The sequence below is a fragment of the Stegostoma tigrinum genome, chromosome 14 (assembly GCF_030684315.1).
Source record: "Stegostoma tigrinum isolate sSteTig4 chromosome 14, sSteTig4.hap1, whole genome shotgun sequence".
Classification (NCBI taxonomy): Eukaryota; Metazoa; Chordata; class Chondrichthyes; order Orectolobiformes; family Stegostomatidae; genus Stegostoma; species Stegostoma tigrinum.
This window is the reverse complement of record NC_081367.1, coordinates 24,516,761-24,531,499: the sequence shown is the minus strand read 5'-3', so window position 1 is coordinate 24,531,499 and position 14,739 is coordinate 24,516,761. Positions and strand designations below refer to the sequence as shown.

The following is a 14,739-nucleotide window of genomic DNA, read 5'->3' as shown; positions in this document are numbered from 1 at the left end:
AGGGCCAGCAGAGGAGGCTGCACCACCAGACCCTGCTGACCTGGTCTGGGTCACTGCCATCAACAAGCTGTGGGGGATGACTAGTGGTGCCATAAAAACCTCAGTGGCTTCTCCACTCTGCAGGGTTACTCCTTTCTCTGTCATTTCACACTGTATAACTGCCACTGTATCTACATCCGATCATGACTCTTGCTGCACCATCCTCACTATCCAGGCAACATCTTCCATCGCTGGCTCTCCCCACTTACCTTCATAAAACACTAAACCCACATGCCCTCTGATCTGTCTCCTCAGTCCCTAAGAACACCTCACTACAATTCCCCTAAATGCTCTTGTGCTAACAGCCAAGCCTCTGTCTGTCATGTCACTCAGTCAACTCCTTTCACTGATTACAGGAGGAAACAGCCCATAACAGGATGAAGACAGTCCGTATAGATAGCGGTGTGTCTGATATCAGACTCATCATCCCCTATGAGGACAGAATTTTGGCTTTTGCAGGAGAAGCTGGAGACCACTCTGCAGGGAAGTAGAAACCTCCATGTCCTCCCAAACAAGGAAGTACCATTCTGCACACCACTGCCACTCTCCCATTAAACCCGCTGTCACTCTCAGTTATTGGATGTCATTTCTAACCTCTGTCCCTGATACCAACTCTCTCTCAAAACTTGCAAGCTCTTAAAGTCTGCTCTCAACCTCTGAGGAGAAATGCTGCCTCCACCGAAGTTGACCGCTGAAGACAAGTGTACATAGCCGCAAAGGAAGTATCAACAAAGCTACTCCCTGCCCAGATATTGGCACCTTGGTGTGAACCGGCATGATGAAACTTGAGTGGCACATTCTGGTGAGCAGAAATGTCCCACGCCACTGACATAGAAAGGACTCCCAGAGACCAGGCACTGGGTCAGCCCCAGACAGAAGAGGACCCTGTAGGGCCAGTAATCAGGGCTTTTGATCACACGCACAGGGAGGAGCAACAGCAGCAGATGGACTGACAATACAGAACGCGGCCGTCCTTGGCCAGAAGCTGCAAACTGCCTGGCTGCCTCCATAGACGGGTTGGTAGCTGCCACACTGAGCCAAGCCGAGCACCCTCCAGGTTTGCTGGAGAGGCACACACACACCAGCTCTTTGACTTTGCTTGATTAGATTTTGATGTTTCAAATGTTCTGCTATTACTTCCTTAATAATTTATTCCAATACTTTTCCAACAATAGATGCTAGGCTAATCAGCCTATAGTTAACTGCTTTTTATCTCCCTCCCTTTTTGAATGGAGTTGTCAAGTTAGCAGCTTTTCAACCTTCTGGTACGTCTCCAGAACCTCATGATTTTTGGAAAATTACAACCAATGCATCCACCATCTCTGTAGCTACTTCTTTTAGGATCCTAGGATGTAAGCAATCAGGGCCAGGGGACAGACCTGCCTTTGGACCTATTAGTTTGTCTAATGCTATTTCTCTCATGATGGTGATGGTACTTAATTCTTCCTCTGCATTCTTTAGTATTAATGGAATGTTCACTGTAAAGACTGATGTAAAATATCTGGTTAACTCCTCTGCCATTTCATTGATCCCAAAAAAACTCCCCAGATTCATTTTCTAAGGGGTCGATGTTCACTTTGACCTCTTTCTTTTTATATATTTAAAGAAACTCTTATTAAGAGTTTTTTATAGTCCCCATTAGTTTGCCCTTGTAGTGTATTTTCCCTGTCTTTATTCTCTTTTGCTCTCAATTGTTGTCCAGTGACTTGCACGTGAGTAAATTTTTGAGTTCTGCTGTGGCAGGCAAATAGGTGTCAACATTTGCTAAAAAGCTTTGGATATGTATAATAGATACTTAGGCAAGTTATAGGATGGTTCACAACACATATGGGATCTATTCCAGCAAGAATTCATGGCTTTGGGCCAGAAAAGCAAAAACTGAGTGAAAAATACATTCCAATCGTCATTTACACAAACCTTGGTATTTCAACAGCACTTTTCAAAGAGCAAAGGGACAGGAGACTCACCTCTTCATTGAAGACAATGTGAAAAGGAAAAGAATTGCAAAATGTTTTTACATCAACCCACAATCTCTCTGGATAGACTGGTTCAAAGCCTCTTAATAACTTGCCTATCAAAACAAAGTGTAACATAAATTCCATAACTTTATATTCATGACTGATGTAAGACGCAATGAGCAGACATTTGAATTTAAAATTACAGGGATACAAAATTACCTCAGTCATTTAGGTACTTTATAAAATTATTAGCCAGAAAGCTGTCTGCTTGGTACTGAGAGGGATTTGATTTCCATCTGAATAGGAGTTGTTACTCTATCTCATGGGCTCATACTTTGCAAAAAAGCTTTCTGACACACAGAAAACAGTGAGTGACACAAGGTAAAGGTTTGAGCCATCTTATTATTTATATTAGCTGAACCAATTTCGGAGACGTCCCAGTGGTTACCTTTTCCCAATTTGACAATCCCACGAACTGTTTCCCAGTGTTTTTTCCTGACAGGGGATCCAGAGGCTTTGCTTCTAATCTTGGCCATTGCTCTTTCCAAGTCCTGAAACACAGGATTTTGGACAATGTCCAATTAAATATTTAGACTTTGCCCAACTATGCATATTGACAAGTCTTGTGACTTATACTCATAATGTTAGATGGTATCATATTGATACCAACACGTTTTACATTTATACAATGCTGACAATGTAAAAATAAATATAAATGTAACTTTCTTATTCAATCCTGGGATGTCAGCATTGAGGCTTGGACAGCATTCATTGCCCGTCCCAAAATGCACTTGGGAAGGTGGTAATGAGCAGCCTTGAACAGCTAAAGTCATACAGTGGAGGCAGACCCACAACACCACTATGGAAGGATTTCTCAGACTTTGACCCAGCAACACTGAAGGAATGGCAATATACTTCCAAGTCAGGATGCTTATTGGTTTTAAGGGATAATTGGCATTGGTGATATTCCCATGCATCTGTTGCCCTTGATCTTTAGGCAATAGTGATTGTGGGTTGTTTTATTCACTCATGGGATATGGGCTTTGATGGTTGACCAGCATTTATTGCCTGTCCCTCGTTGCCTTTGAGAAGGTGGCGATGAGCTATCTTCTTGAACCACTGCAGTCTACATGCTATAAGTAGTCCTAGAATGCCCTTAGAGAGGGAATCCCATGACATTTTTTTACCCAGACGCAGTGAAGAAACGGTGATATATTTCCAAATAAGGATGGTGAGTGGTTTGAAGGGGAGCTTGGGGGAGGGCGTGGCAATCCCATATAACTGCTGCCCTGTCCTTTTCAGTAGAAGTGTTCTTGGGTTTGGAAGATGCTGTCTGAGGATCTTTGGAGAATTTCTGCAGTGCATCTCGTACATAGTACACACTGCCGCTACTGAGTATCGGCCGCAGAAGGAGTGGATGTGGTGCCAGTCAACTGGCTGCATTTTTCCTGGAGTTGCTCTATTCAGCAAAGCAGGGAGTATTCCACAATGCTCCTGACTTGTGACTTGTAAATAATGGACAGGCTCTGAGGAGTCAGAAGGTGGGTTATGCTATTGTATTCCTAACCTCTGACCTGCTGTTTTAGCCATTGCACTTATATGGGTTTCTGTTCAATAGTAAAACATGGAATGTTGATATTGAGGGAATTCCGTGATGGTAACACCATTGAATGTCAAGGGGAAATGGTAGGATTGTATCTTGTTAGACACGGTCATTGCCTTGTGCAGTGTAAATGTTACTTGCCATTTGTCAGCCCAAGCATGGATATTATCCAGATTTTGTTGTATTTGAACATATTACTTCCCATCACACTTCTAACATGTAGATGGTGAACAGACATTGGGGAGGCAGGCGAGTTACTTACTCCATGGTTCATAGCCTCTGAACTGCTCTTCTAGATATAGTATTTATATGGCTAATCCAGTTCAGTTTCTGGTTAATTGTCACCAGCATGTTACTGATCGGGGAGGATTCTCAAATGTCAATCCTATACAATGACAAGGGACAGTTAATTTATAGAAACACAAAAGAAAAATAGATGGTGAGTAAATGGAGGCTTTAATTGCAGCAGGGGGTAAAGCCTTGCTTGGAGAGATAGATTTTAATTAGAGTTTTAAACAGGAAAAAGGGATTAGAGGGGCAGAAACATTTGGGGAGCAAATTCTAGAGCTTTGAGCCTAGATAGCCTGATGTGTGGTTGTAATTGGTCATGTTAAGGTGGGGGAGGGGGGTGGAAGTGGTGGGAAGGTGGGCAAGTTAGTGGCACGGATACAAAAGATGGCTGAGTGGCAAGGCTAATAAGTTCAGAAATGGCATTGTAGGGCTAGATAAGATTTGAGAAATGGAAGTCTCGATGATGAAAATGATGATAGTTTTAAATTGAACTACTGAGGAATTGAGAATCCATGTAAGTTGGTAAGAAAATAGAATTATTGACAAAATTGGATGGGGGGTGTTAGGAGCATAATTCTGAATCAGAGTAGCGTGCAGTATCGAAAGCATTGAAATAGTTGAACTTTAGGGCTACAAACTCACAAATTAAACTGTCAGCAGGAGAAATGGAGGTAAAAGCAGACCAGAATCCTGAAGTGCAAACATGTCTTCCTTGTACTTGAGGAGTTATGGCTTTGTAAGCAGTCTGGTTCGGCCGAAAGCATTGGACAATGAGGGGCATCAAACTAATTACAAATGTATGGAGTTAGATAGATAGCGTAAACAGAGTCCTTGTGTTGCGGTAACAGGCCAGTTAGCCCAAGAAGTCCACACCAACCCATCTATCCTATATTTTCAACAGTTAACACACCTAGACTGCTCATTTTTTGGATACATGGGCAATTTAGCATGACCAATCCACCTAACGTGCATATCTTTAGACTGTGGGATGAAACCAAAGCACCCAGAGGACACCAACACAGACACGGGGAGAATGTACAAACTGTACACAGACAGTTGCCCGAGGCTGGAATCGAACCTGAGTCCCTGGTGCTGTGAGGCAGCAGTGCTAACTACCGAGCCACTGTGGCACCCATTTGTGGTGGGGGGTAAATGTTTTGTTCTCAATTGGATGGGATTCTGGTTCATTCAAGCCTGGATGTCATATAAGCAGTCCAACAGCACAAAGGCAGGGAGGGAGTCAAGAAAGGCGCTGGACAGATACAGCTGGGTGTACACGGAGCTTGCCCCATGTGGATGACATTGCCAACCGGCATCAGATATATGTGGAAGTGGAGGGGCTAAGCTTACAGCATTTGAACTCATCACTTCGTTTTATCTATTACAATAATAGCAAGAAAATGTTTTACAGTTTGCAACATACCAGTTTATTTAACTGTTTTTCACTTTGTTTGCACGTATCAGACAGATACTGTGGCTTCGCAGATAACCTGCTGCGTCGTTTATGTGAATATGCTGGTTTCTGAGTTACCAGAAAAACAACATGTTCCTTTTTACCCGTTCGTTCTTCCTCTTCCATCTGATTCACAATATCCATCGTGATTTCACTATTAAAAAAATCCAGGGCCACTGCACCAAGTATACCTAATGAAGATAAATGGATTGATGATGAACTTTGATGAGGTTATTAAAAATGTCAAATATAACAAATTTTCTTCCTAAATTGAAAAAAAAACATTGAAAAAGCTGAATGAGCGTACTTACAAGCTGTACTGTAAAATGCAACAACTAATAAACATGGTGCAATACTTTAATCATACATCACATAAACCAAGCTTCGGTTTTTTATATCCAATCTCGGAAGGTGACCATTGCTGGCAGCATTTATCGACCATCCCTAATGGCCCTGGAAAAGGTGATGTTTTCTTTAACACCTGTAGTTTCTATGATGTAGATACTTCATGGTTCTGTGAGGAAGGGAGTTCCAGAATTTTGACCTTGTGACTTACAGAATGAATGACTGCACATGTATTCGCTTTGGCAGTTAATACAAATATACATAGTAATCTAAGGACTGCTCAGATTGAAATTTCAACAAGATGGACATTATTGACTGTATTTTCATAGATACTGTATTTGTCCTCTCTAGAGTACATGGTGATAGGGCATAGAAGTGCCATAGATTGACATGAAAGGTATGAGGGGCGATGGGGGCTCATTGAGGAGTGTTAGCCTGATAAGAAGGGTATAACGGCCATAAGGTGTGGGTTTGTGGTATGCGGTAGCGTGGATGATGCCCAGGGTATACAGGTGGTGAGGAGTAAAGGGTCTTATTATTTTCACTGCAACTGGGATGAAGCCCCAGAGCATCAAGACAGATCTTTCAAACAACTCACCTCAGGAACCTCCAGCCCCTACAGCTGCCTCCCAGCTCTTTCTGGAAAATTTCCCACCTCTGACTACCTACCACAGTGATGAAAATCCAGAAAATTGTGTCTCTAGAATAGAACAGTCAGATCTTATAAAAGGCTAACATAAGTAAATTGAAAACAAATTTTAAGAGTATATTCTGCTATGTATTACTCAATTTGTTTAAGTTGGCAGTCAAGTGCCACTTTATATAGCAATGGTTTCATAAACCCCTTGAGCAGAACGCTGAAATGTATTCTATGATTCCAAATCCCTCATTTAGTTTCAATTCAAATTTCATTAACCTAGAATTTTCTGAGACCTGAAACATGCTCCTGGGCATTTTAATCCATGAATGTTTCGCCCACAAAAGGTGCTGAAAGTGTGAGTGTGAGGCCAACACATCATCACCTATCACTCTTTATTTACAAATGCATAGCATTTGACAATAGAACTCCCTCTCGTTGAGTCAGGCATATCCCTGACATTCATCCTAAATGTCAGCCAGGCCTCCCTGATTGGGCCAGATTACCAGCCCTAATTGGATAACTCATATTTAGAACATCCAGCTGGTGGACCTCATTACAATCTCTACATCCCTTCCCCTCTGACTCCATGGACACAGGGTGGTCTGATTCCTTTGAAAGCCTCCTGGAGTGTTTTAACACCAGGTCAGGTTCCTCCTACTCAGAATCGGGCTTAACAGGCATGTAATGACCAGGAGTTCACTTCTCATGCCTGAACCCTCAGTAGACTTTCATTACCTTCTTTTGGAGGCAGAAGCATTGACACAGCTAATTCCATCAAGACATTGCAGGTTCAGAGGACTCAACAATGTTTGATGGAAAGGGTGAATCAATGGGTCCCTGAAGTATTCCTGAAGGTCAGAGCAAGTTTCACCCTCTCTGTCTGTAAATTTCCAGCTTTCAAATGATCCACATGCTTCTTCAGAACTGTCGCAACAACTCGAATTTTATAAGTCACTGGTGCCAATCTCACATTGACCAAACATATTATCCATGCAGGGATATTTCCATGATTCTTGCACCAAACCTTGTTCCCTGTATCCAACTCTCAGTCTCATTTGGCAGAGTCTTGAGATCGGCACTGGTGTTCCTGATGCCAGTTCACCTTTGCTACAAGGTCTGGGAAGATCAGACTTAGCTGGTGCACAGTCTTTTACCCATTAGCAATTCTGCTGGTTCTATCCCTGTGTGGCATATGGGGTGGTCCTATAACTAAACAAGAACTGTGACAACTTGGTCTCTAGTGAGGCTATATGCTGTTTCTTCAGTCAGCCTTCAAAGTTTGGTCCGCTGTTTCTGCCAAGCCATTAGATAATGGATGGTATGGAACTGTCCTAAAATGTTGAAACCCATTCAATTTTAAGAAATAACCAAATTGCCTGCTGATAAATAAGGGCCCATTATCTGTGGCCAATTCCTCTCGGAATCTGTGTGTCACAAAAGATGCAATTTTTCTATCATGTGTTTGACAAATGGACTCTTTGCATGTTCAACCAATTTGAGTAGATGTCCACAATGGCTAAAAGCATTGAACCCATGAGAAGTCCTGCATAGTGAACATGCAATAGAGTCCAAGGTTTATCCAGACATTCCCAAGTATGTGGGGAAGCTGCCGGTGGTAATTTCTGTCCTCATTGGCACTCTGGGTAATGTCCCTCGAATGCAGCTATGTCAGACTCCAAGCCTGGCCACCGGACATAATTCCTCCTCAATATCTTCATTTTGGAGATCCCTGGATGACAATGGTGGAGTTCAGCCTATAATTGATGGCAACCTTTGCTTGGCACAATCACTCTTGCTCCTTATAACAATATGCCATCTGCTATCATGAAGTGATGACTCCGTGTCCAAAAATGTTTTAATATCTGATGCCTCAGGAAAAGTTAGGCAACTAATGACAGAAAAAGCTGCAGCTCCATATGGTGTCAGGAGAATTACTCATTGTTTCTAATTTGCCGCAATGTTATCTGCCAGGAAAAAAAAGCACATTCTTTCCACAAAGAGTCTCATTTTTCTGAAGAAGGGTCCAGACCCGAAACATCAGCTTTCCTGCTGCTTGGCCTGATGTGTGCATCTAGCTCTACACCTTGTTATCTCAGATTATCCAGCATCGGTAGTTCCTACTATCTCTCTCACATTCTTTCCACATATTTGGACCCGGTCCACTGTGGCAGGGTCGTATGAGTCAAGCTTCCTAAATGGCATGATGTAAGAAAATGCTTACCCCCAACTTCAAAACATTGCAGCCAACTTACTTCTTCACAATTGCTGCCTGATTTCTTCACCACCGAAATAACTTTTCAGAGTTGGCATTCCAACACCAATCACCTTTTCTTTAAAAATGCATAGCATTTGACAATGGCACAGCCTCTCACTGAGTCAGACATTCAGGCAGCCTTGTCATTTATCCTTTTACATCAGTCTGACCTCCCTGACTCAATGAGATTAACAACCCGAATCTGGAAACCCATATTCATATAACTCATACAAAAACCAAAAGAACTGTAAATCAGGAACAGAAACAGAAACAAAAACATAAGTTGGAAAAGCTCAGCAGCACGTGTGAAGAAAAAATCAGAGTTAATGTTTCGGGTCCAGTGACACTTCCTCAGAACTGATGGTAGCTGCGAAAACATTGGTTTATAAGCAGAAAATAAGAAGGGAGGTGGGGTAGGGAGTAAACAAATAACAAATAACATTACAGCTCAGGAACAGGCCCTTCGGCCCTCAAAGCCTATGCCAATCCAGATCCTCTATCTAAACCTGTTACCTATTTTCCAAGGATCTGCATCACTCTGCTCCCTGCCAATTCATGTATCTGTCTAGATACATCTTAAATGATGCTATCATGCCAGCCTCTACCACCTCGTCTGGCAATGGGTCCAGGCACCCACCACCCTCTGTGTAAAGAACTTTCCATGCATATCTCCCTTAAACTTTTCCTGTCTCACCTTGAAATCGTGACCCCTTGTAATTGAGACCCCACTCTGGGAAAAAGCTTCTGGCTATCCACCTTGTCTATACCTCTCCTATTTTGTAGACCTCAATCAGGTCCCCCCTCAACGTCCGTCTTTCTAATGTAAATAATCCTAATCTACTCAACCTCTCTTCATAGCTAGCATCCTCTATACCAGGCAACATCCTGGTGAACCTCCTTTGCACCCTCTCTAAAGCATCCACATCCTTTTGGTAATGTGGCAGCCAGAACTGTACGCAGTATTCCAAATGTGGTCGAACCAAAATCCTATACAACTGTAACAAGTCCTGCCGACTCTTGTACTCAATACCCTGTCCGATGAATGAAAGCATGCCGTATGCCTTCTTGACCACTCTATCGACCTGCATTGGCACCTTCAGGGTACAATGGACCTGAACACCTCTCTCTGTGCATCAATTTTCCCCAGGGGTTTTCCATTTACCGTATATTCGCTCTTGAATTGGATCTTCCAAAATGCATCACTTCGCATTTGCCTGGATTGAGTCCATTTGCCATTTTCCACCCAACTCTCCAATCTATCTATATTCTGCTGCATTCTCTGACAGTCCCCTTCACTATCTGCTACTTCACCAATCTTAGTGTCATCTGCAAACTTGCTAATCAGACTATCTATATCTTCCTCCAGATCATTTATGTACATCACAAACAACAGTGGTCCCAACATGGATTCCTGTGGAACACCACTAGTCACAGTCCTCCATTTTGAGAAACCCCCTTCCCCTACAACTCTCTGTCTCCTGTTGCCCAGCAGTTCTCTATCCGTCTAGCTAGTACACCCTGGACCCCATGTGACTTCACTTTCTCCATCAGCCTACCATGGGGAACCTTATAAAACGCCTTACTGAAGTCCATGTATATGATATCTACAGCCCTTCCTTCTATCAATTTTGTCACTTCCTCAAAAAAATGGTAGGTGAAAGCCCGAAGAGAGAGAAGAGCAGTTGGATAGACAAAAGAGTTGACAATGATCTGGTTAGGAGGGTGAATAGCTGTTAATGGGGTCTGTTAGTGACTAACAATAGGCCGTGTGTAATGACAGGCTGTGATAATAAGGCCTGGTGTGTGGGTACAGGCTGGGACATGGCGGAGCTTAAGCCCTAAAATTATAGAACTCTACATTGAGTCTGGAGGGCTGTAGGGTCCCCAAGCGGAAAATAAGGAGTTGTTCTCAGCAAATAAAAACTACCTCCTTCCAAACTGACTGCATTCCATGTGCTTGGATCTAACCCTGACTTTGTTATTAAGCCACTCATCAAATCCAACATATCACCCGCTAAACTGACTGCAGTCTGTGTGCTTGGATCTAACCCTGGCTTTGTTATTAAGCTGAACAACACATGTTTTCCACTTGGGGACCATCAGCCCTCCAGACTCAATATCAAGTTCAATAATTTTAGGGCCTAAACTCTCCCATGTTCTAGCCCCTACCCACACGCCTAGCCTTGTTATCACATTGCCTGCCATTACACACTACCTATTGTTAGTCACTAACAGACCCCAAAAGCAAATATTCATCCTCTGAGCTAAATCGATAACAACTTCTTTGTCTGTCCAACTGCTCTTCTCTGTCTTCGGGCTCTATCCTATTGTTTACTCCCTACCCCATCCCCCTCCCAGTTTTCTGCATATGAACCGACATTTTCCCAGCTACCATCAGTTCTGACGAAGGGTCACCGGACCCGATATGTTAACTTTGATCTTTTTTCCTCACAGATGCTGCCAGACCTGCTGAGCTTTTCCAGCAACTTCTGTTTTTATTCATATAACTAATGGTCGGGTGGTCTTCAGAGTGTCAGTGTTGACGAGATGGGCCAAGTGCCCTCGAATGTTCCATGATTCTAAGAGTGAATTCAATGCTAAATCAGGTGCAGAAACAGAGAAAAAGAGACAGGGGTAAAATATTGAGTGAGAATGAGGAAATGGAAACAGGAATAGAAAGAATAATAGAAAAAAGAGATTTTCCATTTTTAACCACATTTTACACTGTGCAAGGTAAGTCTTTGCACGTTTATTTTCATTTATGAACAAAAGAGTTTGATTATACATTGTAAACACATTTAAAGGATACTTATTCTGTAAATTACTTGATTCAAATTTCTTTGGCAAGTCTAAAGAACAAACAGTCTCCTCCTGCTCTTGATTCCAATGCGAAATGAACATGCTTTGGCAGCAATGGCATTGAAGTCAGGTTTGTCCTGAAAGTTGTCTTGACTGTAGCAGTGGAAAATGTCCAGCAAATTGTGGTGATTCACAATTTTTAAAAATTTCACTCAACAGATGGGGGCGCCTCTGCCTAAGTCAGCATTTATTGCTCATCCATAATTACCCACAGGGCGTTTAAGAGTCAACCAGATTGCTGCGGGGTCTGGAGTCACATGTAGGCCAGGCCAGGTAAGGATGGCAGATTTCCTTCCCTGAGGAACATTAGTGAATTAGATGGGTTTTTCCCACAATCACCAATGGTTTCATAATCATTGAAAAATGCTTAAATCCGGATTCTTCTTGATTCAAATTGCATCATCTGCCATGGTGGGATTTCAACCTGGATTTAATTCCCAGAATATAAATTGAGTTTCTGGATTCATAATCAAGTGATATTACCAATAAACCAATACTTTCCCGATTCATAGCTTGTCTTCCTCATTAAACATTTCTGGGTGATTTGCATAGTAAAAATGTTTGCAAGCGTTTCTTTAAATTTTCAGCAATCTCTGGATTGTTGAATGATTTACTACAAAACTGGGCAAAGTGCAACTGAATTCATGACCAGAATTTTCCTGTGGACTTGCATCTTCCACATATGCACCTCTGAATGGTGCAAAAGAGAGAAGATATCACAAAGTAAGTGGTTTGCTCCATTAATTATGTCATTAAATATGCAACTTTCTGCTTTACTTTTATCAAAAGTAGAAGGAGATTTTCATAACTTGGGTTCAATTGAAATCAGTCCAGATTTCTGGTTTATCCCAAATTGCATTCTGCTACAAATTATGCTGAAAAACAATGGTGCTTGACTCCTGCCAGCAACAGTATGATGAGTTAATACATTCATTGCTATTAACTTACTTGTTTAAGTATGTTTACTGACTGGAACTTTACAGGCAGAATTTTCTTACTTTTCTGGCTGTGTTATTTATGAGGAATTTTGTGGACAGTTTGTTGCTAAGTTCAACACAGATTCATGGAACCTTCTCATGCTGACCACTAATTATGCTTTAGGGCTCTATGGCCATCTTCATCATTAATTCATGCAGCAAAGGGGCCCCACATGCTCACTACCAAAATCTTTGTGCCTTCCATGCCAGTAGTACCACATCTCAATCCCAGTGCTATAGCATTTCAAATGTTGCAAACCAGAAACCGCCTTTCATAGTCTCATTCTTTAAATATATACAAAGGAAGAGAAAAGCCAAAGTGAACAAACCTAACTACCCTTAGGCTGGGGAAATAATAACGAAAAACCAGGAAATGGCAGAGAAGTTAAATAAATACTTTGCATCCATTGTCACAGTATTAGACACAAATGCCATCCTGAAATTGACTAATTATTCAAGAAACAAAAGGATAAAAAAAATACAAAACAATAGGGAAGAATTAATATATTTGAGAGATGAACTTTAATGGATTACATGGCCTTTCGTTATTACTTACTTTCTTCTATAGTATGGCCAAATTGCAAAGGAAAACATCTACATTTATATTATATCTAATTTTTATTCATTCACAGGATGAGGGCATCACTGGCTAGGTCAGCTTTTATTGTCCGTCCTTAAATTCCCAGAGGGCATTTAAGAGTCAACTGCATTGCTGTGGATCCGGAGTCACGTGTAAGACAGATCAGGTAAGGATGGCTGTTTCCTTGAAGAACATTAGTGAACCAGATGGGCTTTTCCGATAATCGACAATGGATTCCATGGTCATCATTAGACTCTTAATTCCAGATCTTTATTGAATTCAAAGTCCATGAATTGCCATGGTAGGATTTGATCCCAAGTCCCCAGAACATTGCCTGGGTCTCTGGATTAATAGTCCATTGCTAAAACCAATAGGCCATCGCTTCCTGCAATATATATAAATCACTTATCATGGAATATGGTCTGCAATGTTTTTTTTAAAATATTTTAAACTTTCTGCAGCTTGGTTTTCTTGTAACATCAATGAGATCTTACTTTTTGCTTTGAAACTAAAACCCTTTGTATGAAACATCAAACAGTAACAATGAGGTTAATTGAATGGAAATAAATTCAAGGTAAAGTGTCTGTACCCATTATTTAATTCAGAATGGAATGTTTTTCATCAATAGGTTATCTAAGAAATGGTTTGCCAGAAGCTATATGGACTCATTAGAAAATAAAATGTCAAGAAGTTATCATTACTTTCAGTCATAATCTTTTTTTCAACTTTGCAACACCCCTGCTCCCCTCCATCTTCTCCTCTCTTGAAAGTCCAAAGTATTAAATCTTATTGGAACATTTGACACTTTAATTAGAGTGTGATTAACACATCCACATGCAATTAATTCATCTGATAACTGAACAGATACATTAACCCATTTATTTTAATTCCCTCTATTACAATAGTAGACAAATAAATTGCATAGAATGATATATTTGCGCCATGTAACTTCAAGGCCTCAAAGTATTTTTGCCTGTTCATGCAAATCTCCCTTATTTAAAAATAATCAACAACCTCAACAGCAATATCACTCAGCTTTATGTCATTATAATCATTATATCATGACAAATACTTTCCCTAGCTTGATTTAACACTTTAACATTATCAAATTTTCAATGCAGTCATTCCTTATAAATGTGTTTATAGTAGCTTTGTTTTAGTAAGAAACTTTTCAGTATACTTTCCCTATTACAGTCAAACAGTGAAGCTAAGGCACCTGACAAATGAATGCTTTCATTTTCGTATTGTAAGACCTTTAAATATTAACAGCACTGATTAGATCTGTAACTTGAAGTCAAGGGAAATCAAAAACAAAAGGGATGTATAATGTTTCAGAGATAGTAGGAACTGCAGACACTGGAGAATTTGAGATAACAAGTTGTAGAGCTGGACGAACACAGCAGGCCAAGCAGCATCAGAGGAGCAGGAAGGCTGGCGTTTCGGGCCCAGATCTGCTTGGCCTGCTATGTTCATCCAGCTCTACAACTTGTTATCTCAGATTCTCCAGCATCTGCAGTTCCTACAATCTCTGAAACAGAAGGGTCTAGGCTCAAAACATCAGCCTTCCTGCTCCTCTGATACTGCTTAGTCTGCTGTGTTCATCAAGCTCTAAACCTTGTCATATCAGGGATGTATAATGGGCTGTCAATCAGCACCAGTCAGTTTTCACTTGGATTGACAAGTTGAAAATCTGTCTCCTAAAGGTCAAGTGCAGATAGAATCTAAATGTGTGCAGGATAT

General features: G+C 41.3%; 1 protein-coding gene across 6 annotated transcripts in view; it reads right to left on the bottom strand.

The window, feature by feature from the left end:
* The window catches only part of LOC125457434 (guanylate cyclase soluble subunit beta-2-like), a 64,335-nt gene that overhangs the window by 25,913 nt on the left and 23,683 nt on the right, over nucleotides 1-14,739 (bottom strand). For all 6 annotated transcript variants that reach the window (XM_059651052.1, XM_048541617.1, XM_048541618.1 and 3 more), the window contains 3 exons: nucleotides 5,315-5,535; nucleotides 2,446-2,548; nucleotides 2,007-2,110 (listed from right to left, as the gene is read on the bottom strand). In XM_059651052.1, the coding sequence (XP_059507035.1) occupies nucleotides 2,007-2,110; nucleotides 2,446-2,548; nucleotides 5,315-5,535 (428 nt within the window). The remainder of the gene's footprint in view (nucleotides 1-2,006; nucleotides 2,111-2,445; nucleotides 2,549-5,314; nucleotides 5,536-14,739) is intronic.